At 33.6% G+C, this 26,868-nt stretch overlaps 1 protein-coding gene and 1 long non-coding RNA gene across 4 annotated transcripts; one reads left to right on the top strand and one right to left on the bottom strand.

Annotated features, from left to right (window-relative positions):
- The first annotated feature begins 5,513 nt into the window (after positions 1–5,513).
- LOC110425228 (uncharacterized) lies at positions 5,514–13,805 on the top strand. Its single transcript, XR_002445998.1, has 5 exons — positions 5,514–5,692; positions 8,186–8,278; positions 9,352–9,435; positions 9,800–9,881; positions 13,707–13,805. It is a non-coding gene; the product is annotated as an uncharacterized LOC110425228 (long non-coding RNA).
- On the bottom strand, positions 10,785–25,790 carry DME (HhH-GPD base excision DNA repair family protein). Of its 3 annotated transcripts, XM_021440074.2 has the most exons (21): positions 25,590–25,784; positions 25,394–25,475; positions 24,329–25,155; positions 21,762–23,867; positions 21,282–21,641; positions 20,358–20,448; positions 18,862–20,263; positions 18,667–18,746; positions 18,423–18,507; positions 18,244–18,335; positions 18,102–18,170; positions 17,974–18,010; positions 17,780–17,862; positions 15,358–15,792; positions 14,915–14,951; positions 14,773–14,830; positions 14,374–14,513; positions 14,214–14,279; positions 13,881–13,995; positions 13,744–13,782; positions 10,785–11,211 (listed from the first exon to the last, which is right to left on the bottom strand). In XM_021440074.2, the coding sequence occupies exons 3-21, from the start codon at positions 24,927–24,929 to the stop codon at positions 11,096–11,098; spliced, it is 6,012 nt and encodes a 2,003-aa protein (XP_021295749.1). In that variant the 5' UTR covers positions 24,930–25,155; positions 25,394–25,475; positions 25,590–25,784; the 3' UTR covers positions 10,785–11,095. The 3 variants fall into 3 exon arrangements, 2 of the variants coding, with proteins under 2 accessions (XP_021295749.1, XP_089641126.1); XM_089785000.1 differs by lacking the exon at positions 13,744–13,782 and having other exon boundaries at positions 25,590–25,786; XR_002445997.2 differs by lacking the exons at positions 10,785–11,211; positions 13,744–13,782; positions 13,881–13,995; ... (2 more) ...; positions 14,773–14,830; positions 14,915–14,951 and having other exon boundaries at positions 15,654–15,792; positions 17,780–17,861; positions 17,972–18,010; positions 25,590–25,790.
- Positions 25,791–26,868: the final 1,078 nt, after the last annotated feature.

Here is a 26,868-nt window from a genome sequence, read left to right as displayed (position 1 = left end):
AACATCCCACATTTCATAGTCAAGGGCTTTAATGTATATGGACATCTTAGTGCTCCAATAAGCATAATTTGATCCATCAAATAGAGGAAGCCTATTTGTGGATTAACCCTCAACAATAACTAAATTGTGCAAAGCCATGTGGATCTTCCCTAAGAATGTTAAGCTTTAATTTTGAGCGTATGGCTCTAATACCACTTATTGGTCTTATTAAAGTATTAGAGGTGGGGTGAATAGCACAAACAATTTTCTGTTCAACCCTTTAAAGCATAAAGAGCTCCTAATTAGCTAGATGAAGGGAAGGACTAGAACTTGTTAGAATTATAAGACACCAAGTAAGGAAAGGTAAAGAAAAGTGGGTAATGCAAGAGTATTTATAATAGTTTGGTCCCCTTGACTGACATCCACTACCTTAATCTCCTAATCAAGGATTTTCAACTTAGCTTCACTGTATCGGTGGAATTGACAGCTTCCACCAAGCTTTTATAAGGTAAGCTTCTAATCTAACCTCTGATCCCTTACAACAAGCTTTAGAGTGCTTCTCACACTATAATTTTCTAAAAAAAAAAGAAAAAGAAATACAATTAAGTACTTTTACAAGTTTGGATAGATTATAATTAAGCTCAAATACTTTTTCTAAATTTGGAATGAAGAACAAGTGTTTTTTGTGAAGAATATTATGCTTTTTGCTCAAAGTAGCTATTTCTCTTTGAATCTTTTTTCTTTGATTGTTGGAGCTTCCTTTTATACTTAGGGCATCTTTTTTTGTTGGAGACAATTGCTAGTCATTAGAAACAACTATGATGCATTTTTAGCTATTATTTTATCCTCTAGTGTTTAAATTAAAAAAGAGAGACTAACTTCAAGTAATCAATTATAAGCAGCTCTAACAGATTACAACTTATCTGCCTTGCACTGTCCTGTTGCTATGTTCTCTGCTCTAACCGATTATGAGTTTTTTGTCTTCAAACTTTTCTTTTTTAGCAAACTTCTTCTAACTGGTTATGTCAGGCTCTAACCAATTACAAACTTTCTGTTTTCTCTTCTCTACACATCAGTCTTCCTACTTGGTTAGCTTTTCCCTTAATTGATTAAAGCTTTACTTCCTTCAACCATAACTAATTAAAATCAACTTTAATCAATTAGAAAATCTTCGAAGTTTGAACTTCTCCATTTTGGCTCTATTCATTGGTCAACTATATTTTTAAACTTATTTTTGGCGCTTAAAGATACTAAGACCTTGTGCTCTAACCGATTAACCAAACTTCTTAATTGATTAGCATATTTTTGTTTTGCTTCAACTTATCACATAGCCATGTCTTAACTGATTAAGGTCCCTTGATAATCAGTTACTAAGGTTCTATTTTTGTTGATTACTTACTCTTTCCTTCTTAATTGATTAATCCTTCATTAAACTTAGCAAGCTCCTTGACTTATCTTTAATTAACAACTTTGTTTAGGGTATTAAATTAAATCTCGTACACTTAAATAACAACATCAGACATTAATGATTGAGAAATGTTTTGTTATCATTAAACCATTTGAAGTCAACATTAGGAACCTAAACAAACTAAGGAAAGGGAATTAGTATAAACTAAAATTGAGATAACATATAGTCATATTAATTGATTTGTTATAGGATAGAGATATACCTATATGCCATATGTAGCCAGAATTAGAACCTGATCTTAATGAATCTGTTTTAATTTCAATTCACATAAGGATACAGTGTTTTGATTAAAATAGATATTTTTATAAGACAAGTCGAGAACCCTTATAAATAATTCAGGACTCTAAGTTAGCAATTCAATCCATTGAAATAAGTTAAAGAAGAGAAGTAAGATTTAGATGAAGTGTGAGGGATATTATAATCCTAGGCTTGTTTAATTTAATTTTTACCCTAGTTATTTTACTTTGATATTTACTTTAGTTTAAATTTTGGCTAATTAGTTTTAGTTAATTAATTTAGTTATTTAATTTCGATTGTTTGGATAAGATTAAATTATTATAATTTTAGCACTTAGTAATATTTTAAATCAATTCTTTGTGGGATCGATACTCTACTTACCATTATATTATCTTTTTGATATGTATACTTGCATAGCTAGAAATTTAACTAACAGAAATTAGCTAATGTGACAAGCAAAAAGAGCAAAGAACATAGAAAGTATATTTGACAAATATACAAACAGGGGAGGAATAACGTGTAGAGTGAATATAAAGTTATTTTAATACTTATGCTATCACAAACTACAATCAAAATTTTATATCATTTTATGTCATAAAGTTGGAATCTAATTTGAAAAACATAAAATGAGGATTGGACCATAACTTAGAATGATTCGCATAAAAACTTGAGAAGACTTGATCATATTATAAAATAAATTTTTTTCAAAAGAACTCAATATCAAGCAATTGATATATAGTTGTTTCTACATTTGTTGTGTTACAAAGAGTAACCAGAGTTGAATATAATCAATCAAGCATGGTATAGATAAAATGTAAACAAAAGTTGAACATGCATGTCTATGCGGTCATATAGTTGTTCAGTATAGTAAATTAGATAGAATATAGTTAAATATAATCCAGCATGATACACATGAAATGTAATTATACGGCAAACATGTATGTTCAGTAAGAAAAAATGTCATGTCAACATCATTGTAATTTGCATAAAAAACATGTATAAACAATAATTTCAAAAAACGAAATTCATAGAGCATCAAAACAATAGAAGCAAATGATAAACTACAATTGAAAAAGAAAGTCATTGAAGAATCTTTTACAAAATCTTGTGATAGGTTCTATCAATCTCAAATCACAGCCCAATGTAAAGACTGCAAATAACAAAGAAAGAGTTAATTACAGTGAAACAAACATAGAAATATTTATTTTAAAAAACTGGACCTTCATTTTGCAGAACAAATGCATCATCATATTTTACAAACAAAGCAAATATAACCAGAAGTTGACTTTGTAATTGTTATGAAATGTGTTTTTTGTCCAAATGGTACCAAAGTATAATTATATATTTATATATGCTGTTATATGTACTAAGTTAACAATGGTTGTACTGTCATGAGATGGGTTAAATTTTGGAGAGAGAAATTATCTTTCTTATTGCTAAAGAAAGGAGAGGTCGTACCATAGATTGTTAATCTCCTTTAACGACCAATCTTTCCCTTAACAATGAGAAAGATTTTTTTTCACTCTGAAATTGGACCATCAATGGTAATACAAAACATTGCTGCTCTTAACATTGAAGACCATGAAACAATTAATTTGACAAAAAAAAAAAAACTTGATTTACAAAGTAAAACAATGAGCATAGACTAAAGCATAACGATATTGAATAAAAGTACAAATGCATGATAATAACTCGAGCATTAACACCGAACCATATGGCTTAACAGAAGCTATCAAAATATAACAAACATGTTTACAAAAGGCAAAAAATCAATTATAAAAAATAATTCACTCTAAAGGAAATGTAATTGGAAAATTAAGCATACTTGAGTAAGTAATTGATTTAGCAAATTTTACTATAGAATAAAAACAAAATAGCAATTAACAACAAAACACAAAACAAAAAAAATATATTAAATATGAATAAATAATAAAGAAAAAATGTAATTCAAAAGTTAATCGTACATGAGTAAGTAATCTATTTAGCAAACTTTGTTGCATAATAAAAATCAAATAGAAATTAACAACAAAGCACATGAAAAAAAGACATATAAGATATGAACAAAGAATAACAAATTTGAATTTGTTAGTTAACCCAAAAAGAAAAGAATAGCACATTTCCATGCATGCTTAGTTTGCTCAACACATAGGATTTATTGAGTTAAAAATCATAGTAAATAAGAATAAATAATAAAAAGAATATGTAATTTAAAAGTTAAAACATACCTAGGTAAGTAATTGATTTAGCAAATTTTGTTGTAGAACAAAAACTAAATAAAAATTAACAAACAAAACAAATGAAAAAAAAAACCTGTAAGATATGAATAAAGAATAAAAAAAAATTTAAATCAGTTGGTTAACTCAGAAGAAAAAACATAAATGATTTCCTTGAAAAACATTTATGAAACTATAAAAAAAAATAAATGACTTCCATGTATGTTTAGTTTGCTCAACACATACAATTTACACAAAAAATACAAATACATAATTAGCAAATTACATCAATCAATTCACATAAGTAAACATGTAACCAATTATAACAAATCAAAAAATGAAAACTAAAAAGCAAGAAAAAACGCTGAAACAAACACTTCAAATAAGAACACACAACTAATTACAAACAAATATTGAGCAGAAAAAAACTGATTAAAAATGATTCCTAAAATGAAAAAAAACCACATATGTGTTTTTTTTTCTTTCAAAAAAACCCCCCACACAAACACTAAACCATATATCCGAAATCAACAGAAACCTTAAAAAAAACAAGAAACGAAAACCTATTTCAAAACCAAAAAAATGAACAGAGAATGAAAAAACATAACGAATAAGAAAAGTGCCATACATCCATACAAAACCTATAAACACAAAGAGCAAAACTAATAGGAAAGATTTTCGGTTAAAACCAAACAACATATGATTTTTTTATCTCCGAAAAAACCCTTAGACAACCAATGAACAGGAAAGATGACCAATTTTGAGACTTTCTTTTATATAAAATTATAGATTTAAGTTATCAATTGAGTTAATATCTTTGAACTCATCATATGAATTTATTGGTTAACATAATTATTATAATATATAAAAGGCCGAATTACAGCGATGATAACAAGATATTAAAATGGTAGTAATGAGATTAAAATCAACAATAAAGTAGCATGAGTTTTGTATGTTATATAATTTTATAATAAATTTAAAATTTAAAATTTAAAATTTTTAACAAAATAAATGAAAAGTTAATAATATTTATTTTATATAAAATTAATAATTAATGTTAGAAATTTATAATAATATATTTACTGAAATTAATAAAAAAAATTTAGTTATTTAATTATTGGATCTTGTGTTCAATTGTGATCACTATGCGGTAGAGGCAACTTAATCGATCTATATGGACCTTGCCAAGTGACCAGCTCATGCACGATTAGGCTTCACGATGAAATTGACTCTTTAATTTATAATAAAAAAATTAAAAAAATTAAAATAAGAGAATAAGTTTTTATTTAATATTTTGATACTTTATAAAATTTTAATAGTTTTTCCAAATCTTCTATTTTAAAAAAAGCTCATACAAAAAAAAATAAATATTGCTGATAGTAGTAATTGGTATTCCAAATTTTCTTTACTTGATAATTTGGTAAATTTTAGTTTTTTCATTCTCTGTTTCGTGACGTCATGAGCTCAGGTTATTATTGTACACGTGTTCATAACATAAGACGGTTGCACAAAAGTCTAACAAGCAAGGCGTCGCCAAAGCAAATCTGTATTACTCACAAGAAATGGAAAGTACAGGAGGGAAGAGCAAATGGCGGCAAAACAAGACCATCCGAAAACATTAAAGAAAAAAAAGCAAAAAAGGAAAAAATTCTGCCTGAAAATTCAAAACCTTAAAAAGCCAAAACGAGTAAAAGCCCTCCCGATTTTTGTTGATATCCCGAATCTACCTCTCCCTCAATTCTCTGTTATTTTTTCCCTCACTCTTATAATCGCTTTTAAGATCGTATCAATAAAGGTATTCTTTAGTTTTAATTTTTTATTTTACTTTTTCCGGTAAATGTTCGAGTTTTTTGGATCAAAGATTAGTTCTTTTTTTGTTTTCTATAAGTTGTTTAATCGTTGCTTGGTTGTGGAGAAAATGGAGGGAATTTAAAAGAAAGTAGTGTTCATGAGTAGAAAATCTAAGGTTCTTTTTGCTTTTACGATATTTTAAAATGTATTCTAATGAATTTAATCGTTGCTTGGTTGCTGAGAAAATGAAGGAAACTTAAAAAGGAAGTGGATTTAAGAGAATAAATTCTAAGATTCCTTTTTATTTTTTCTTTTTTTATTGATGAAATTTTATGATTTTTCAAATGTGTTCCATTTATTATGAGTTTAATCGTTGTTTGGATGCTGAGAAAACGAAGGAATTTTGAAAAGAAAGTAGTACTTGTGAGTGTAAAGCCTAAGATTCCTTTTGCTTTTACGACATTTAGAATGTATTGTAATGAATTTGGCTGGTGAGAAAATGGAGGAAATGTGTAAAGGAAGTAAATTCACGAGTGTAAAATATAAGACTCCTTTTGATTTTATGATATTTTAGATGTTCTTGTAATGAATGTTTGTTAAGTAGTTGTTTGATTAATGGATTACTATTTATGATGAATTATTTGTTATAACACTTTTAGATGTTAAGTTTGTAACAAATGTGTGTTTGTTGTGCTTGTCATAAAGTTTTGCCCAACTATTGGATGATTGCTATAAAATTACATGTCAGATTTGTCTCCCTTTTGTGGGTAACATTTATGCACACGTGCAAGCAAGGCGTTGTAACAACTTTCCATTATTGACTGGTATATGATGGTTATGTGTTTTTGTAGCGTTTTGCTGAAGTTTTCGAGAGGAATTTGCAATCATAATTGGATTTATATTTTAGTCGGTGGCCGCTGGTAGCCTTTAATTTTTGTTAGCTATTGACAAATATGATTGTTAAAATAAATTGCTTTGAAGGTGCATCTTCCAAAGTCTAGAATATTAAATCAAAACAACAATTTCATAAAAATAATAACTTCAGAATTGCGATTGTTTATAAGGTCTTCAATAGGCTGCATGCATTCGAGAGGGAGCTTATGGCAGTTTGGGTGGGGAAGAAAAGTTAATCCTTTGTTACTAAAGGTAGTATATTGATGTTTCAAGAGTGCTACAAGACTGAATATGACTTTAGCCGATACCCAGAGAATGAGTTTGTGACAATACTTCACCATGGAAGAGATAATGAATTGTTGATAGAGACTATAGTAAAAGGGAGGGAATTGTGGTGTTTGGGCTTTTGTATGTCCGTGTTACTAGGAGGAAACAAGGGAAGAAAGGAGTTAAAAAGGACAAATGCAAGGAAATATTGGTTGACCCTTTGGCACAACTTTTCCTTTTATATTTGTCTTATATACAACATATAAATGTTATATTTGATTTATATATCGAGCGCTCTAATAGCAAGCCTAAGTGTGCCTCTTCTGTTGAGTTGCTGTGTTAAAAATTAAAACTAGGAAGATATAGAGCTCTAAGAGATAACTGTAATTATAGACTAAAACTTTTAGAATTGTGTCACTTGTTTCATCAAACTCATGCAAAGCTATTTATCCCTTTACATATGCACATGTATTTTCTGTTTGTTGTTTCCATGTGTATGTTTTATCTCAGCATGCATGCTTGCTTAAGCTTCTATAGATCTGTCTTTCACTGTGTATAAGTGATTATCATATACAGAGAGGCTGATTGCAAACAATGTTGTTATGGAATTTGAACCTCATGGCAGTGAGTTGTTCTGAAACACTTAAATTAACGTCTTACCATAAAGGTTTTGTAATATGAATTTTATAGTACATATTTATGAATTTTTGAGAGACCACTCAGGACTTTAAATTTTTCCAATTTGTTTGTTTACCATACACTGCATAGTTCTTAAAAGTTAATGTTCACAGTCTTGAACGATTGCCCATTAAATCAGTATCATTGAATAATTGGACTTGTTAAGGTCAGTTTGGTGGGTGCCTTGGAAAATCATCAGAGGAGAAAAATTGTAGACTAGCAAGCCCCTGAATATTTTTGGAATTTTAGATATTGACACATGGTTAGCTTCTGCGCTGCCAAGAATTGCCACAGCTTATTAGTTGGCAATGCTGGGCAAAGTTTGATAACACAGTCTCAATAATAACTATTTATTGTTGAAAACTGCATTATTGTTCACGTTCCTTTTATCTGTTCTCAAATGATCAAATGTGATGAATGAGTGCTTGCATGCATGCATGAGGACATGGTGGGCTTGGGAGGGTGTGAGCATGGTTGTAGTTGTGTCACGGTTTTACTAAATTAAGTAACACAATTAGTGCAAAATATGACTTATATGTTTTAGTTTTGAAGTGTGGTTTGTCAAGAAGTGGCAAGTTATTTTATAGCTGCTAAGTTTCTCTTTTTTTTTTAAAGTTATTTATTATTATTATTATTTAATTTTTCCCTCTGTTTGCAGATAAGTTAAGTGGAAAAGTGTGCCCAGAAGGCACCTGTCTTTTTACTTTTCAAATGAAATTTGATATCAATAGTTGGTTTTTGCATGCAACAGGTAATGTGCTGCTTAAAAGTTCTGGAATTTTGTGAGCAACTTTTTTGCCTATTCCTTTTGGGTGAATCTTGATTATCACGTTTTTGAAAATTTCATCCCGTTGTATGTTGATTGAGGAAAGAGGGTCTAGGAAAAGGAGATTCTTTCAACCCTCCTAGCGAACTATAGTTTTCTAAAGCCCATAACTTATAAATATGAATTGTTGAAGCTGTCAATATTCTAGTTGGTTATCATTTTAGATGTCATTTTGGTCAGTCGTTGCTGATTATCTGTTGGCAAAATTGTTTTACTATTTTTAGGATACAACAATAAAGTAGTGGGCATTTGGGAGATGTGGGCTAGTTTTGCCTGAATCAGATTTGATTTTATGATCATCTTATTACGTATTTAATTTCAAAGGTAATTGTTGATAATCTAAATGTGCTTGTTTATTAGCTTTGCTGCACAGTAATTTCAAACTTTGTTATATATGACAAAGTTTTATCCTTAAGAATGAGGCTGATATGAGGCATAGTATTACTGTAGGACAATGTTTGAAATCCGTAAAGTGTGAGGTTGAGTTCAAAAAAGTTGTTAATTCTTTTGATCATCAGATACTTTTGTAATTATTAGATTTCAAGGAAATACATGCCCTATTGAGAATTTTGGTGCTCTTAGGAAATTACGCGACAAGTGAGACTTTTTTGCCCTAGGCTGACAACTATATGGTATTTATTATATTTTTACCATGTTATAAGCATAAGTTATTTTATAGCTTTTATCATCTGTTATGAGGGTTTGGATACTTTTCTATATCAGTGGAGATGGTCTGGTAATTGGTTCTGGAGAAATGTCTATCCTATAACATCAACTTAAAATTAATAATGAGTTGTTGGAATTTTAATGTCTCATAAGTTTGTAAAACAATAGGAGGTGGCAATAGAGATGGTAGAGGGTCTCAAGCACACCATAGTTGTGCAAATGAAATCCGGGGCAGGGTGTATGTCCAATTTTGGTGACTGTTATGTTTTAGAGCTGTGCCTATATTCAAACTAAATCTGAATCAAATTGATAACGATCATGTTTCTTTTTAGGTATGTTTGGAAGCTTACTGGAATATGTTCTTCAAGGGCTCTAGTTCTTGAGTAACAAGAATATGTTTCCTTCTTCTTTGTCAGGTAATTTCCTGTTTTCTTTTCTCTTGTTATTGCAGTTGAGTGGTTTCAACTAGAGCACTACAACTGTGAGCTTGATAATTGATTATTAAACCAAATATTTCTTGTGGATGGTTTGTTTATTATATTTGATTAAGTTTCATCCCAATACCTTTCTTATTGTTTGTCAGGTCATTGCTTTTACTAAATATAGGTTTTGCAGTAATAGTTCTTAGAATTGCAAGTACTTTTTTTAAACATTAAATCTTTATTATTAACGAGCTTTTGAGCTCTTCATGTAAATAGTGTGTACTACATTCACCAAGCAACATTTTAATGATTGATGATCTTCGAAAAGGACTTCAGTATTAATTGATGGAGGTTACAGCTTGATGCAGACATCAGGCCCTACAAGTGCTTACTCTTTGCAGCCTAGATAAGCTGTGTCTTTTATCTGGATGTCGTGTTTGGTAAGTTTCTATCAGCTTGTGGAAGTACAAATATATTCCATTAATGCATGTTTATTTCTTCATTATGCCTTCAGACCTTCTTCAATTGAACAAGCACTGATAGTTCTCTTGCTTAAGCCTTTGAGAACTTTGAGTTTTTTGTTTCTTTCTTTTGCACATATGTTTTCTCTAATCTAAAAGAATGTCAAAAAAGCTCTCAAAGTTTTCTTATGGGAGAATGAAATATACTTGCAATCTAAAAACTTCTTTTTTGATGAACTTTAAATGTCAACGCATCTTGGTGTCTCTCTCTGGGACAGTGGAGTTTAATCTTTTTGGTCCTCTTTGAGTTAAATGGGGAATGTTGGATTTGAGGCTTATATTTGCAAATGGTATGATGTTGATTCCTTTAATCATCATCCTGGACTTTTGTAGTTCCTATGAATATATGCTCCAACTGCAAATATGTAGCCTCAGGACTTCCTTAGCATGTTTAAAGTCTTGGTGTCAACAACCATTAATGTCATATCTTAGTGGATCCCCGGTCTCTTCTTAATCTGTTGACAATTTTCAGTTAATAGATGTTCGTAACTGTAATCTGGTTTCTTGCAACATTATTTGTTTTTGTACTATATCTTTTACTCTTATTACTTCCGGCCATCTAATAGGACTAATCGGTGTTCCCCCCAGGAATCCTTTTTCTCTATCTAATCCTTTTCAATAATCATGGCCTGGTTTCATATTGGACGGGTATTGAGTAACTCTTGTTGGATGTGCTTGTAGATTCAAGGAACCTAGTTGCCAATAATTTGGATAGACATTTTTGGTCTAGCTTTATGTTTGTGCATGCAGAGACATGCTAACTCTATGACATATATGTATCTGCATGTCTTGGTGTACATATATATTACATAGTGAAGCATGAGAAGGGGAATTTGAACTGGCTATATTGAAGAATGGCTCTTTTAGAGCATGAATTGAAATAATCATCACAGTTTTATCAATTGACAGACTACATCCCACTGCCCATGGGATTTAAAATTCAGCTAAAAAATTCTCTTCCTGCAGAGCTAACATGGGATGAATGCATCTCATGTTAGCCAAAGAACAATTGTGTACAACAATATGTTAGTAAGAATCTTTCTTCTCTGCTACGTCAGCCAATTTACGTTTCCTTTATGGATAGTCTGTGGTTGGTACCTTTTGGTAACAATCATCTTTTAATCATGGCCTGTTTATCTCTTGCTTTTATTTTGTGTCTTCGCCAGCTTACTTGCCGGAAAGTGCAACCTGGCCATAAGGGGCCGGGGAGCTCTTGTTTTTTGGTCGAATCCCCTCACACAAACAAATCCTGCAAATAATTTTAGACTGTGAGTTAAAAGAGCATCGGTTAAAGCATTATAAGTCTTGGGGACATGCATGATTATTACTAGTTCTTGCAAGAGAGAAATGTGGTTCAACTGTAATTCCCTGACATTAAATTGCAACGTTTCCGGAAGGACTTTCGAACTAGGGATGTCTTATAATAGCTATTCTTCTAATTTCAGGAAATGATATTTGACATTTGGGAAGCAGGACTCAAGAAATTTTTATATGATGGACATGATATTTATACTGAAGTTCTAGGAATTTTCATGCTGTAAAAGAAAACAGCCAATTTAAGAAAGTTTTATATGATGGACATGAACAAAGTTCAACCATCAGTATAACTAATTTTCAACAACTAGCAACTAATAGTTCATTACTTACAGTGGATTATTAAAACATGACTAGTATGTACGAGTTTCTGTAGCTATAATATGTGTTCAAATAATTATCATTCATAAGGACATAATTATTGCAGTTGGTGTTTATTCAATTGTTGAAAATCATGAAAGCCGAACTTCAACCAAACCACCTGGGAGTGAAATTGTTTAGAGATTGGCTTACATCTTTTGAACCCCTTATAGTCTTAGTCAAGCTCCAGCAAGTTTTTAAACTTTGATGAGAATATGCAAGTCCCAAAGTCAAATGTGCGGATGATGAGTGAATCTGGACTTGAATTCCGCACTCAGCAATGTGGTTAGAAATTTATGCATTAACTCATATTTTACAACTTGTATATGAACTAGGGACCCTGAAAACTTAGTAATTGTCTATTCTTTAGTATTGCAAGTTTGAACACTCTACCTTCTTAATAATGCTCCTCTCTTTAAAAGTTCACTCCAACATCAGATAGGCTAGACTGTAACCTGTGACCCCATGGATAGGAATGGCAACTCTTGCCTTCCACAAACACAGACAGGGTGTGACTTAGACCCTAGTGGCCTTGGCAGATATGATGCACCTAGTGAGTAGCAGATAAATGGCAAGGGCAGCGAGAGGCTAGCAAATGGTAGAGTTGGAAAAGAAGGAGAAAACCTGCAAGGCATATTGCCATTGTGGTGGGTAGTAGGTCCTTTTTTATGCTTTGGAGGGTGAGAGATAGAATGTGCATACAATAGGAAAGCACTGCTGCTAAATACCATGCGATCTACTCAGGCAGTAACCACACTTAACATTTATCATCCCTTCTTGCATATGATTATTCAATAGTGATAAACTGTTGAATATTTTTTTACACAGTCAAATTGCCTTTGTATGATATTCTTGCTTTTCGCAAAATAAACTAAAGTTTAAATTAGTAGTGACTTCTGATGTTTGTTTCTGCCTACTTACTAGCTTTTGATGCAAAGCATTTTTTATTAATTATAATCCTTCTCATAATTAATAATATATGAAAAAGTGCTGATGTTCTAAAACTTTTTTATTGTAAAATAAGGTCATATTTGTTCTTTATATTTTTTAAATTTTCATTTTAAATATTTTTTATTAATATTAATAAGATTTTTATAATTTGTAAATATATAAAAATTTTAATTGCATCAGCCGACTTTCATTAAAAAAATATTTTTTTATTATTAATATTAATAAGATTTCTCTAATTTATAAATATGAAAGCTTTAATTGCATCGAATGATTTGTATAAAAAATATTATTTATTCAATTTGTCAATGAAAACTCTAACTGCATTTAATGACTTTCATTAAAAAATGTTTGTTTTAATTCAACAGTATTGAATAATTTATAGATTACTATTAAAAATTTTAATTATATATAATTGAAACATTAATTTTTCATTTATATATACAAGCAATTTTTAATAGACTTAGTATTTTATATATAATTTTTATTTGAAAAAAATAAAAAACTGTTTACATACAATGTATGTGACAATAAATACTAGTTTTAGTAATTTTTTTTTGACAGTCCTTAAACCTGTGTGCTAATTACTGTGTGATTAAAACACAGTATTTCATGCTTTCATATAATTTTAAAACTTTTTTCCTTTCATAATTTCTATGCTCTTTCCTTTCTTTAGCAAAAATACATGCTAGTAAGATTTCTGAACTTCTATCAGCAGTTTCCAGATCACCTTTCCCTCTTTTTGTCTTAGTTGGATCATCATGCAATGTTCTCTTTCACTTTTTAGCTGTACATGCATGACTGGCTAATTATAAGTTCAAGTCCAGAAAGCATATTTTCATGTATCTACCACCATGGTGGCACACATTTTATGCTTCTGTCATCAAAATAACTCATAGATTGGTTGCATTTTCTTTTTTCTTTTTGAGTGATCAAAATGTTAAAGAAAAAAGAAAGAGGGAGAAAATCTGGGTTTCTAGTAGGAAACCATTGCTATACTATATATGAACTTATTGTTTGATTGAATGCTGAGACTAATGTATAATCAGCAAGGGAACATTTTTTGTCCTATTTCTACTTGATATGTGTGCCTAATGAGAAGCTATTTTTTTTCACATGCAGATATGGTAATTGAATAATTAAAAGTAGCATTTCATACCTTTCCAAAAGCAGTACTGAATTCCCTCAGTTGAAAGTCCTAGTAAACATGGATTTCTTTTTGTAAGTAAACTTTTTCCTTTATTACTAAAGTGGGGCAACAATTTTAGTTCAAAAGCATGATGGGGAATTTCTTACCTTTGAAAATTGTTGATACAGATGTTCCGAAGTACACAGTTCGTCTGGGTAAATTCCATATCCATTCCCTTGGGACATCCATCGGGTTGAGGCTTGATTCATGATCCGCAAAGACCTATGTGGTACAAGCAACTTTATTTTATAAGCACCTAATTAACAAATGAATGTGTGGATGCTGGGCAGTGTAGGAATCAATAAAATGCCAGTCTTAGAATACCGAAAAATAATCCTTATTTTGTCTAGGGTAGGGTTCTGGGTTTCCAGATCCCACTGGATACCCCTTTTTGGGAGTCCTCTATGAATTAGAGTTGGCAATAACTTGAATAACAATACCTCATTAACTTGAAAATATGTCCCATTTAGGGGAAAGCTTCCTCTCATTGCCGTTCTGCAAGGTATCTGTACGCATTACAATGCAAATATTAGTAAAGAACCCAGGAGGTATTTGTGTTTTATGCTTCCATAAGGTTATGTATGACTGAATCTTGCTCACCAAGAGTGTTCCTCGGACTGTTTGTGCATTGGCTTCTCTTACACTATTGCAAGCAAAGCAGGTCTTCTCATTGCACAATCTTCCTGGTTCTTGGGACCCACAACTTTGTTCAGGTGGTTGAATTGAATTTGCAGTTTCACCTAGTAAATGCATATTAACAGAAGCTCATCTAATTAGTTCGCAATACAGCAAACATTATCTTTTTCCACTAGCATTTGTCAGTTTGTAGTTTGACCTCTGATGACATATCCTATTAACACTCCTGCAAATCTATGGTGCGATCTTAACATTGTATCGAATTTTCAAAAGTATATCATCATAAAGGGTGTGAGGTGATCTTTTGCCCACCTCTAAGCCTGCTTGATGGACCTTGACCTGTTACAGAGGTTTTGTTCTTACCTGGTGTCCATATAGCAAGAAGGTAGGGGATCGGATCATCAGGTTCCCGCTTTTCCATCTATTGATTTTCAAAATATGGAAGTTAGAGAAGTACGTTATGTATAGAAATCTGGAATTTTTGAAGAAATTAAGAATAACTTACTTCTTCCAAGAGAGGATGATCATCTGGAAGTTCATATCTGCATCATTCAGCGATGTGTTAGAATGTGTTCTGTAGTGTTTTATCATAGTTGTACAAGTATTTTATATGAATCATTGATGATCTATTTGTCAGTTGGTATAAAAAATCTCTTGAACTATACCTTTTTCCCTCTTAACCCGCAAGTCTATTTTCAAAGCAATTTCCAAGTATTATTGCACTCCAAATTTGATAGTGGAAAGTTAGATAAAGAACTTATTGAGCTCATTTTGTATAAAGTGAATTTACTGATGCATTGATTGGACTAATTTTAGCTTAGGTCCTAAAGCTTTTGTGAGCTGTTTTAGTTTATAATTTAGCCCCTTCTGACTATTATATTAACAGGCTTTTCATGATCATTTATTTGGTATTTGGGTTACATGATTATGAGGAAAAAATCCACTTACACATAGTGCTCTGTTCGCAGCCTGCTCACATTCTTCAATTTGGGAGTGGGGATAGAAGCAGCTTCAGGATTCAAAGCTACTAAAGCCTTTGACAAGTCACTTTCTTGGAGTTCCATCTTTTCCTGCATGTAATGCTGTAGATTTGCTGTGAACTCTTCAATATTGAGTGTTATTGTGGGAATTTCATCAGGATCTTCATAGCATGCATCTTCAATGTCACTTTGTGATTCTTCTGTGTGCTCAGGTTCTGGTGTCGTTGGTTCTTCAATGATAGGTTCATGGTTGCCATTGTTAGGCCCCACACGAAGCAGGTTATGCGCTGGTGGAGGTAATGGCATTGGATTGAGAACTTTGACTGGGCTTCTCTCAGACATCATGGGAACAGTTGAGCTTGTTATGCTTTTCTCTTCTGGACCTGGTAGCGCCAGCCTTGCACTGCATGAAAGAAAGTTGACACATGTGAAACATGCAGTTCACCCTTTTGGGGGGCAGGTATGTGGTTTCAGAACATCTTTTGGTTTTCACTTTATTATCTATTTAACTCTCCTAAGTCATTCTTCTTTCATTCCAACCACTGAAAAAATGTTGACCCCATTGTTCTTTCTTTAACAATTAAGATGACAGATTGCACTGTCAACTATTCAAACTCATTTTGTGCCTATTTTAACTTCTAGATAAGTGTTTTCAAATGTGATTTTGGTATTTTTGGTCTCAAATGTGGTCTGAAGGTGCATGCATTGCATTTTACAAAAGCCTTGAAACTATTGACACAGTAATTTTTTTGTAACTCTATTGCTTTGTGTTTGTAACTCTATAAACACGTTAATTTTTTTGTAACTCTATTGACACATTTTACAAAGCCTTCAAATGTGTTCTAACTTGGTCTTTGTTTTTGGGAGATGGTTTTTTTGCCAGGGTGCTATTGTGTGCCCATTTTAAGCATGTGGGAAAGAAACATCTACAACTTTTGGGCATCTGAGAGGTTTGAGACATGTCCTTTCTGCCTTATAGTAGATTATATTGGACTACTTTGGTAGTGTTTTGGGGTAGATAAAGTGCGTAAAACAGATGGAATTCTTAGTCTAATCCATATTCGTACAAGGGGACGGCATCCTTTGCAACATCACCACGGTGATCTAATCACAGGGGTGGTCTTATTACTATGGTAATGCCATTATCGGTGAAATATTAATTGCCACAGTGATCTAATCGTTTTCAAGATAACCATGTTTGGTACGATGCTACTTAGTAATCATTAATTACTAGGGATTAGAAATCACCATTTTTGGTATCACATAAAAATCAAATATCATTTTGTAACAAGTACCAAAATAAGTAAATAACCATATTCTAAAGGTGAAAAAAATTACTCATAAATTTAATGTTATATTAACATAACAATTTCTGAAATATTAATATTTTATTTCTTAAATAAGTTTAATTAATTGAATCAATAAAAAATATGAGAAATATATTTAGTTTTGATAAGCTAACTTCTAACCTTTTAAATTAGATGAAAAACCTTTGAATGGAAAATATATTTAATTTATCAAGATAATAGTGAATTGGCTACCAAAACAAAGATTTTATACATAATCAAAGAAAAAAATGTGGAAAACTATATAATATCCTTGTAGTTGCTACAAGGAATACTTGAAAAAGTAAAAACTTAGTATTACATGTGTAAATTATTTTTTTGGTAGGAAGCAAGTTTTTTGTGCTCATGCTAAAAGGTTAAAATCGTGCGTATAAACCTGAGTGAAAAATTTTTCCCACCCTTTTCGATGGGAAATAAATTACCTCTCAAGTTAGTGGTCTAATCACTCTTGGTTATCTAAGACTGCTGTCATATAGGATCACCAAGTTCCTACCAAACAAGGTGATCTAGTCACAAGGTGCAGATCACCCTTGATTTTGGGGTGATCACCCAATACCAAATACTGCCTTAATGTTTTGTATACAAATAATATGCTCCCTTCAATGGGGATGCCTGTCCACAATTCATGGCTGTGTGAAATATCCATCAGATTTTGGATCTAGGCAGATGTCAGTTGTAATGATTGTGTAAATGTAAATATTGAATAATAAAGATACAGTGTTTATCTTTCTTTGACGCTATAAGACCTTTACTGCCTTATTAACTAAGGCAATTGTTTGATGCTAATAAGCCGAAGCTAGTGGCTTGCAGGTTGTCATGTTGCTAAGTTTTTCATATACGTTTTGCATATGCTCATGCAAACAAAACTACAACATTAATAAATGATTATTAACCTGTAACTGAGCAAAGAAATGTCTCAAGATTAGATTCTGATGTTGAGGCTTGTGTCTAAAAACTAGATGCATGCTGATGAGCAGCCTCTTTCTATCTGTCTAAGTTATTACTTGGCTATAAACACAAGCTGGAAATAGGCTGGAGACTAACCTTGCAAAAGCACTTGCAAAGTGCCTGCACTCTCCTCTCATTGGACATGCATTGCAATTTGGTTTACTCTTTGTGCAAAAAACCTGCATAACATGTTAAAGCATGAGTATATTGATGCTTTTTAAAGGCCTTATTACAAAATATGATTCTAAGTTATGAAGCATTGATGGAAAAAATTGAACCTAATGAAATACCTTTCCGAATGTAATCATTTGATAATGTAGTTCATACCTATAACCAGTAATGCATGAATCAGTAAAAGTTTGTATCTAATTTTCTATTTTTGAATACACAAATATCTGAACAGGGGTTATGAGGTTACAATGTTCGTTGATCGAGTTTGCATAATCTTGGCCAGAGATATTTCTGAATTGACTCCAGTACCGGATACCTAAGATGAACTTTTTTAGCATCTGTGGGCAATGAGAAAAAATGAGGTTCATTTTTTAATGTCTAACACTTACAATTCAAGGAGGTGCAACTGTAGTGATTCAGGCAGTGGTTGGAGAGGAACCCAACCCAGCCTAACTGCTATTCTTCCAACATTTGTGTCAACCTTCACAAAATGTAAATATTACACATTGGATGTGTATTTTTGTTCTTCTTAAACTAAATTTGTAGGTAAATTTTACTTGAGTCTTACCGGAAAGGCAAGATGGTGAAGCGTTAAAAGACGCACACACTCCACGCTTTTCAGCCCCAATCCCCGTATACTTAAAAGATAATCCCTGCAGCACAAACAATTTTATGATGCCATAAACATAAACTACTCAGATGCAGAAGATTATTATTCACTTCCGATCAGTTGAATTCTGTGAACAGTTTTGTTATTTATGAAGCAATAACAGTAATACTAAGAATTAAAAGTGAAATTTGAGATGGCTTACTTTGCTTTATCAGGGGGAACCTCTCTTAACCATTCCAGATCAATGCTTTCATGTTCGCTAACCAGTCGGTTCAAGAATTCCTGCAATTTTTTTCAAGTAATATTAAATCTGCTGTAAAGGTTTCTTACTATAATATGATCAGAAGCAGCTCCTAGCTAATATTGGTTCCTTAGAAATTTAATTTATTACACTTGCCTTGATTCGTTCTGCTAACATGTTGTTCATCCCTCTTTCTTTGATGGCATTAGAAATCTCATTAACATTTGCTTGTCTCAATGCTTCATAATCCAGGGAATCCATGGTATCTTCGCTTCTTTCTTGTTTCCAACCATTGGCCTGCACCTGTTTCCTCAATGCATCCCAGTCAGTTGCATTATTCTTCTCTCCCTCAGCCTTTCTTCTTTTTGACTTTAAGAAGCTATTTGCCCCATGCTCTTTTTCAGAAGAATGCATCTGCTCCTTTGCATTGGATTGAACCTCTCTGTTTTCTATTTCTTTGTCCTTATTCAATGCAGACATTCTCTCAACATCAGAAGGTCTTTCTGTGAGTTTAAGGGCATTTGCAGCATACAATAAGGTACTTTTCTGCATCTCAGTGACTGCATCAGTGGTCAGAGGCATTGTGACTGATGCGCTTTCTGATTGGAAGGCCTTATTCCTCATTTCTTGATGATTGTTGCAAAGCTGATTACTTTTAGTATGAGCTCCTGGCTGAGAGACTGTATCTTGGTGCGTTATGTGCTTCCTTGATAACGTATTCAAGGTTGTTGTGGCCATGTCTTGACTTATAGCTTGTCCATTTTGGTGGACTGTGATTTTATCTTCACTTTGTCCAAGTTGTTTTAGCTTGTTCAATCCAGAAGCAGTTGAAGCCCATGAAGACATGCATTCTTCACCACAGGGTTCAAGGCCCTCTCTTTCCCGTGCTTCAGACTCCAAAGTCATCTGTAGTGGATGGTTACTCACCCCAACTGCTTGTACTTGCACTTGTTGATTTCTAAAATGGCTAGCTTGAATGAATGAGGAAGGGCCTTTGAGGTTTTCTTTCCTTTCCAATCTGGACTTCTGTGCATTCTCTGTAACTTCTGACTGTATATATTTTAAACCTTCATGACACGGCGAGCTCCCATTTACAGAATTGCAGAATTCCTCAAATGAGGCACTGTTATCCATCTGGTCAACAGTTGAACCATGAGAGTTGTTGAATTTGCAGCAAGTAGTAGGATCTTCTGTTTCTGAGTTGGAGCCTGAATAGGATCTGATTACTCCATTTGCTTGAATGACCGAGGAATCAAAAGAACCTTGTGATGACAGCACTTCCTCTTCCAAGCTCTGACTATGTGTCTCTGTGAAGCTTGTTCTTTCTATACCAGAATTCTCACCATTCCTTTGATAATCTGTTGACACGATGGATGTCATAGGGCTTTGCCTGTCAAGTGGATGACTGAATAGATTTTCATGCCATTTTATGGTTTCATTTGGATTTGGTTCACAGAATTCTGGTTCTTCAATTAGTATTTTTACCCCATCCTGATCACATTCTCTCTTGCATGAGGACTTCAAAGGAAACCTTGCTGCTAGAGACATGAAGGCAGAGCTGCACAGTAGGAAAGTAGGAGATTGTTTATTTGCACTTCAGGTTTTTAATATTGTGGAAATTTGATCTCAGTGTGTGATGAAACAAAATTTACCTTGAAAGATGATCTGAAACATTTTGAGTTAGGAAGACTCCTATTACAGAATCCACCACAGATCCCTTCCATTTCAAGAAGCGCCTATCTCCTGCAAGGTTTTACAACATACTGGGTCAGCATACATGCAGCCAATATTCTAATGACTGAAGAGTGTATGCTAAGCACTAGGTTGTGGAAAAATCAGGTAATTTGATTGATACAATTTGTTGCAAGAAGCACTAAAACTTCCAAGATTGCTCATGTGGGAACTTTGATAAATATGCCAGAAAATTTTACTGTGGACCTGTCATAGAAATATATAATTTTCTATCATGGCAGTCAAGTTCATTTATTGTAAATGCCTATCTTGTTTCAGTGACTGCAGTTTTCAGATTAATAGCACTCAGAAAAAAATAAAACAACATATTTCTCTTTCTCTCCAACCCTCTTCTTTCCTGAAAAGCGTGCATTAATTTTCCATATGCTTTCCTCTCCAGCTCCTACTTGTTAAGTTGTCTTAAAGACAGTAGACAATTTAGTGTCAACTATAGGGACTTGTCATCAAGTTGTTTTATTGAAAAATGGTTCCAGTAGATCTAGAGCAGTGAATATCATGCTAGCATGGAAATTTGTGAGGAAGATGGCTGTTAATATTTCTCTTATCTCATTGTTCTTTTCATGCTGTAGATTTTGTTGTTTATTCTAGGTAGTGTCTCTTTTGATTCACAAATGCATGTGCACTGTCATACCAGTGCTTTTTATTGTGTAAGCCCTCTTGCTCCCCAATTATTTACAAACAACACTTAATGGTTGTAAGCTGACTCTTCATGTAGAACTATATGATTATATGATTAGAAGGTCCAAAGTGACATGTCAATCTTCAAAGCAAATGCAGAAGTCCTTATAATAATCAGTATAGCAGGGCCAAACAAGTGACTGTACCTTGTACAAGATGCATTCGTGCTATGAATGAATCAACTCTGCCATGAAAAACTCTCCTTTCTTCTTCCCACCATTTGTCCTTCTCCTTATCAGTGCCTTCGATATCTTTCCCCTCCTTCCCCATCAACAAATTCCATACCCTATTTGTTTCTGGATCAAGGTCCACTTTGGGTCGTGGTTTTCGTTTCTTGATAAACTCAAACCCCTCATATGGGACAACTGTGCCTGCTCCTTTGTATATGACAAGTGCATTCTGCACCTCTGATTTGGCTTTGTTGTTCCTTTCATCAAGAGTGAGACCCATGAATTTATTTATTATCTCCTCAATGGGAATGGGGTGTATCTGTTTTGCTGATGGCCCTGCATTATTTACCAAGAAGAGTTGATATAATGATGGTGAGTAGAACATTTTGGGAAAAGGTTTTGAGACTGAGTTGTTAAGGTACTACAGTTGACGAAAGGATAAAGGTTTCTTAGTACCTGCTTTGGAGGACTGCTGATACTCATACAGTTCTTTCTGTTCTTCCAGCATCTTTCCCCTTCCGGATGGAGCTCTTCTGGATAGATCAGGCTCTCTTTTCTTCTTTTCTGAAACATTGGTATGGGATGCTTTGGTGACTGACCCTAATTGCAGAGTTGGGGCTTTCTTAGGGGTAGTTGGTAGAAGATTGTTGAAGTTCTCGATTGTGGCTAAGTTTTGGGCTAGAGTCCACCCATTGGTGTTTATTATTGTTTCCATGCCTGAATGCAGTTGGGACAAAATATGTTTCTTTGAAGAAGTTGGACCAGCAGCTGTAGAGTGAACATTTGTGTCCCCGGTGAGTTCACTAACCCCACCACTTTTTCTCCTGGCTATGTTATCACTTTGAAGAAATTGTGGGTCAGATGTTCCACAATTCCTAAGTGATGTAAATTCACTGTTTGTGCCTTTTGTTTGAAGTTGTCCTGAGCTATATGACATCCCATACTTCATCCCATGAATGTATGCTTGGGATTTATCTTCTATTTTCTTTCTTTTGAGAGCCTGTAGAAAACCTGCCCCATTAGTGCTGCCATTTCTGTAACCTTCATTTATCTGGAATACCCCTTGCAATAACAATGAACTCAATGAACTTGCTGTATACAATTGTTCCTGCTCAATAGCCTGAGAGTGATCTCTCTTGGATCCCATACCTTCACTAGAGTTGGACAAAACTGTTGGTACTGATTTAGGGCATCTTTCAAGCATTAGTTCATTGGTCCCATCAATATTTTCGCAATTGCTTTTTCCTTGTGAAACAGATTGGTCCATTCCTTTTGGATTGATATATTGCTGTGTGGGACTGTATCCATTTCTGTTGCTCTTTTGGCTCAAATCAGCATTGTCCATGTTTACATGCCTTGCATTGACATTTCGACTTTCCATTTGCAGATCCTTTGCTTGAAATTGTGAGGCTGTATCAGCTGGCATACCTGGCATTGATATGTAGTCCATTAGCATCATTTTACTCAAGGAAGGCGTCTGGCTACTTTCAGTTTGTGGTTGGCAGTTTTCCAAAACCATCTGTTGACTGATCTGTGTAGTCAATTTTGTTTTCAACCCACTATTTTCTACATTCCACAATCCCACGGCTTGAGATTCAGAGGACTTACTTCCTTCTTGCATCTCCTGGTGATTAAATATTGCAGCCTGACTTTCATTTCCAGCGTTTTCCAAGTCAAAATTCAATACTCTTCTGCAGGATTTTGCAACAGGCACAGCACTAGGATCTGTCTCCTCTGCTTGTTGAGCTGTTGATGCTCTCAGGCTGTTTCTGCGTACGTACTTCCGTTTTCCAGCTGTTCCAGCACTAGGATTGGAGCCTCTTGTACAATCTGCTTTCTTAGTCGATGATTCTTTCTGGTTTCTCTTTTCTGTGTACTTGCCCTTTACAGTTGTTCCGGCACTAGGATCAAATTCCTTCATAGAATCTATCTGTTCATTTGCTGATTCTTTCAGGCTTTTCTTGCGTACATACCTCCTCTTTGCTGGAGTTGCAGCAGTCGGGTCAGACTCCTTTGTTGAATCTGCTTGTTCAGTTGCTGATTCATTCAGGCCTTTTCTGCGTACATACTTCCTCTTCCCACTTGGGTTTTCCTTGGAGTTAATGTTTTTTGTAGTAGCCGGCTTTGGATTCCTTTTGGGTTTGCCTTCTACAATTACTTTGGGCCTGTGTTTTCTTCGTTTAGGTGGTTTTTGCTGGGGTGTCTTGTTCAGATCTATGCCTTGCTCACTTCCCCTTTCAGATTCCCTTTTTTCCTCCATTGTTGTGGAAATGACAGCAGATGATGAATCAACAATGTTCTGTAAGAGTTCACAATTATGTTGAGAAACTTCATTTGCATTGGATGTAATTAAATTTCCCTGCTTCCCCTTTTCATGAATTGAGCTTTCATCTGATGCAGAAGCCGGTACTGTAGAAAGCTGCTTGTTCCCCATTATCTTGGTTTGATCTTGTGCTGCTGGTGTGGATTGCAACGAGGTGGTGATATGGAAGGCGGCATCAACTTCTGTCCTTGGTGGTGAGTTCAGATTGTACATTTGTTTATAAGGTACAGGAAATTCATCTGTAGGAAAGGTACTTTTCTCAATAAACAGAGTCATCAACGATGAGAACAGTTCAATTTGGTTGAACTTAAGTTATCATGATGTTATTTTCATGTCATTGTAACAGACTGCATTTTGCACTAACGACTTTGAAAAGAATGCAAGTGAAGAGGGCCTCATAGATGATTAGTTCATAAAATTTCTAAATCCTAGTAACTGCATAAATAATGATAAGCTGCAAAATCGCTTTTTCATGTAAACAATCTGAATTCCTATTTCTTCAACAAAATTCTGTAGAAAGGTATTCTATGTAGGATAATCATAAATTACATGTTACATGCATGCGACTTTAGTCAAGTACTGCTACATCAATTGCCATGGCTTCTAAATTTCTTTGTTAATATATTTGTTACTGGAAAATAGGCAGATTCAACGAAATCTTAGTTGCATATACTTTTGTTAAACAGATATAATCACTTACGCTGAGGCATTTGGTAGAATCTGTCAATATTTCTCAAGAAGTGCAAACTTGTGGATTGAGGTTGGTTGGCGCACATTGAATTATGTGAGCTGGAGTGTCTCCAGTTGTCTGCTTGAGAGTGCATAATTGGAATTGGCACAGCATTTTCTCTGCTTATGCTTGCAGTTCCGTTTGCAGGGGCAAAAGCAGTGGCAAAAGCAGTGGCATTTCTGGTTGCCGGAAAATTTGCCAAGGTATTATTGTTCCACCCTGGGCTTTCATTTTGAAGAACCTGTGTGTAGGAACCTGCAATGTTATTGATCATTCCGTTCTTCTCTGCCAAATTCATACTGCCAACATAATCCACTCGACTCTGACACATTTGCCCAATTGGGTTGAAATTCTGACCAATTCCATTGTAGTTCAGGATATCTTGTACATATCCAGTGGAAAATCCAGGCAATTCCTGCCAATTTCCTCGTCCAAATTGGTTTCCTTGCCCGTTCACCGGAATGGGATTTGATATGGTTGGGATCGGCTTTTGTGGTGTTACCGGAATCCAAGAACCGGTAAACTGAAATTCGTTCCCTTGAGGAATCGAAAATTCCTCTCCAAAATTCATCTTGGAATTCAACCAAGCCTGCAAACAGTCCTGTTCTTTCTTCCACTTTCTGTTCTTACAACAGATATCTTGCCTTAGAGAAGGTCCAATTCCTCAAAATTATTCAGCTAATCAACAAAATTTGAATATATTGAACAACTATCTCCTACCCCATTGCTTCAACCTATCCTGCCTAATCACCCAATCTCCACCTGACTATGCCCAGCATCAAATAACCCAGACAAACCTGAAGGAAAGAATGGAAAAAAACCAAAGATTAATGCTCTCAGGTAGGAAACCAGTAGAGGAAATCAGAATCCGAGTTGTAAATGCTAAAAATCCATTTCCTTGGTGTTTTTCAACAACTAAAAGGTCAGTTATACCATTTTAGTCCTGGAGAATATGGAAAAACATGATAAGAAAGGAAACGAAATAAAGCAGAAGAGTCAGGTAATTTAATTTGTGTGAGCAAGATAGTTGTATACCAAAATATTGACTGAATTAATCCGTATTAAATGGGCTGGATTTGTTAACCAAAAGATATTGCAATATCTTCAAAGATTCTTCCTGTTGACAGAAAAATGAAATGTAACAGCTGATTGAGTTAAGACCAATGTGCACGAACCAAGTTAAAACAGTAAATGAATTGTTGAAAAAAATATTCGTTGCAGCTCATCTCACCGATTAGTTGCTGGGTCAAGCTTTGCCTTCAGAGCCTAGTCAATGCCGGAAAAAACATGCCAGTTTCTATGGTAAAACCAGGAGAGATAGAGAGAGAAAAGAAGAGGAAAAAAAAGAAAAAAGAAAAAGAGACTAATAGATAGATCATAATTTTATATATAAAAGTAAAACCACTTTGGGCACTCCTTTCGTGTTTTATAATGAGGGCACTCCCATGTAGCTATTTGCTGGCTTTGCATCACCTTCTCCGGATTTATATTTTTAATTTCTCTTTGCCTAATTCCAGAACACTGCCGTTCCTTGAGCAGGAGGCAATAATTTACAGTCCTTTGGTGGTCCCAGCTTTCAGTATTATTATTTTGTATGAACTTTAATATTTTCCTATGCTCCAGAAAATAAACGAAGTTATAACTTACATCTTATAGGATATAATATCTTTTGCAAAAACAGTCTCATTAGGTAAGAATGTTAATTGGGGAGGATCACACCTGTCGTGTTTACCTAAAGAGAGCAGATTTGGAGTCAATTAATTTTCTTACAAGGCATGAAATTCCCTTAGGCTGTTATGTCTTCAAAATTTATTAAAGGAAGCAAATCTTACTTCAATTAAGTAACTTTTGAGGTAAAAACGGCAGACAGTAAAACCCAGAGATTTGGGATGGCTTTCGTTTAGAGTAATTACAAACCGCAGGCAATACATTCACTTCTGCACGGTAATTTTCATAAATACGACGAAGGGTATTTTAGTAATTATGCACGTCACTTGCCGGAAACAAGTGTTTTGAGTTGAACACGTGGTGGTTTCGTTCTGCCTGACCTAAACACGTGATTGAGCCTCAAACTGAGCGGACTTTTCCTTCGTGTTGGCATTAAAATCGGTGCAGCGACAAACAAGGAAGCGCCCACAAGAAATTAAAAGGAAAAATAAATAGTAAAATAATAAGGGACGTTGTTGTCAGTAACAGTGACAGGAAAATGACTGCCTTCTTCATAAAAGCTTGCATGAGGTTACGTCTTATATTCTATTTCTCACTTTTTACGTTGCATGCTTCTGTTGATGGATTTTATTTAGTAGATTTAATAAATTTTAAATTTTATAATTATTTTGATAAGAGATTTTTAATTAATTAAAAAATTTTAAATAAATTTTTATTTTTATTATATTTAATTAAATATTTATATTTATATTTTTAATTAAATAAGTTTTTATAAATAATAATTTATTAATTTTTATTAATCAAAATATTACTTGTTATTTTATATCAATATGACATTAACA

The sequence above is a fragment of the Theobroma umbraticum genome, unplaced genomic scaffold (genome assembly GCF_002168275.2).
Source record: "Theobroma umbraticum cultivar Fairchild unplaced genomic scaffold, ASM216827v3 scaffold_81.0, whole genome shotgun sequence".
In the NCBI taxonomy this organism is placed as follows: domain Eukaryota; kingdom Viridiplantae; phylum Streptophyta; class Magnoliopsida; order Malvales; family Malvaceae; genus Theobroma; species Theobroma umbraticum.
Note: the sequence above shows the minus strand (reverse complement) of the source record. Positions and strands in the feature narration are given on the sequence as shown.

Excerpts from the sequence above, each read along its gene's own strand:
- DME (XM_021440074.2), bottom strand. The coding sequence starts at position 24,929 with ATGAATTTTGGAGAGGAATTTTCGATTCCTCAAGGGAACGAATTTCAG. Across the intron at positions 21,642-21,761 it reads TCAGCAGTCCTCCAAAGCAG|GGCCATCAGCAAAACAGATA; the intron begins GTACTAAGAAAC and ends TAAATAATGCAG. Across the intron at positions 18,336-18,422 it reads TTCACCATCTTGCCTTTCCG|GTTGACACAAATGTTGGAAG; the intron begins GTAAGACTCAAG and ends CATTTTGTGAAG.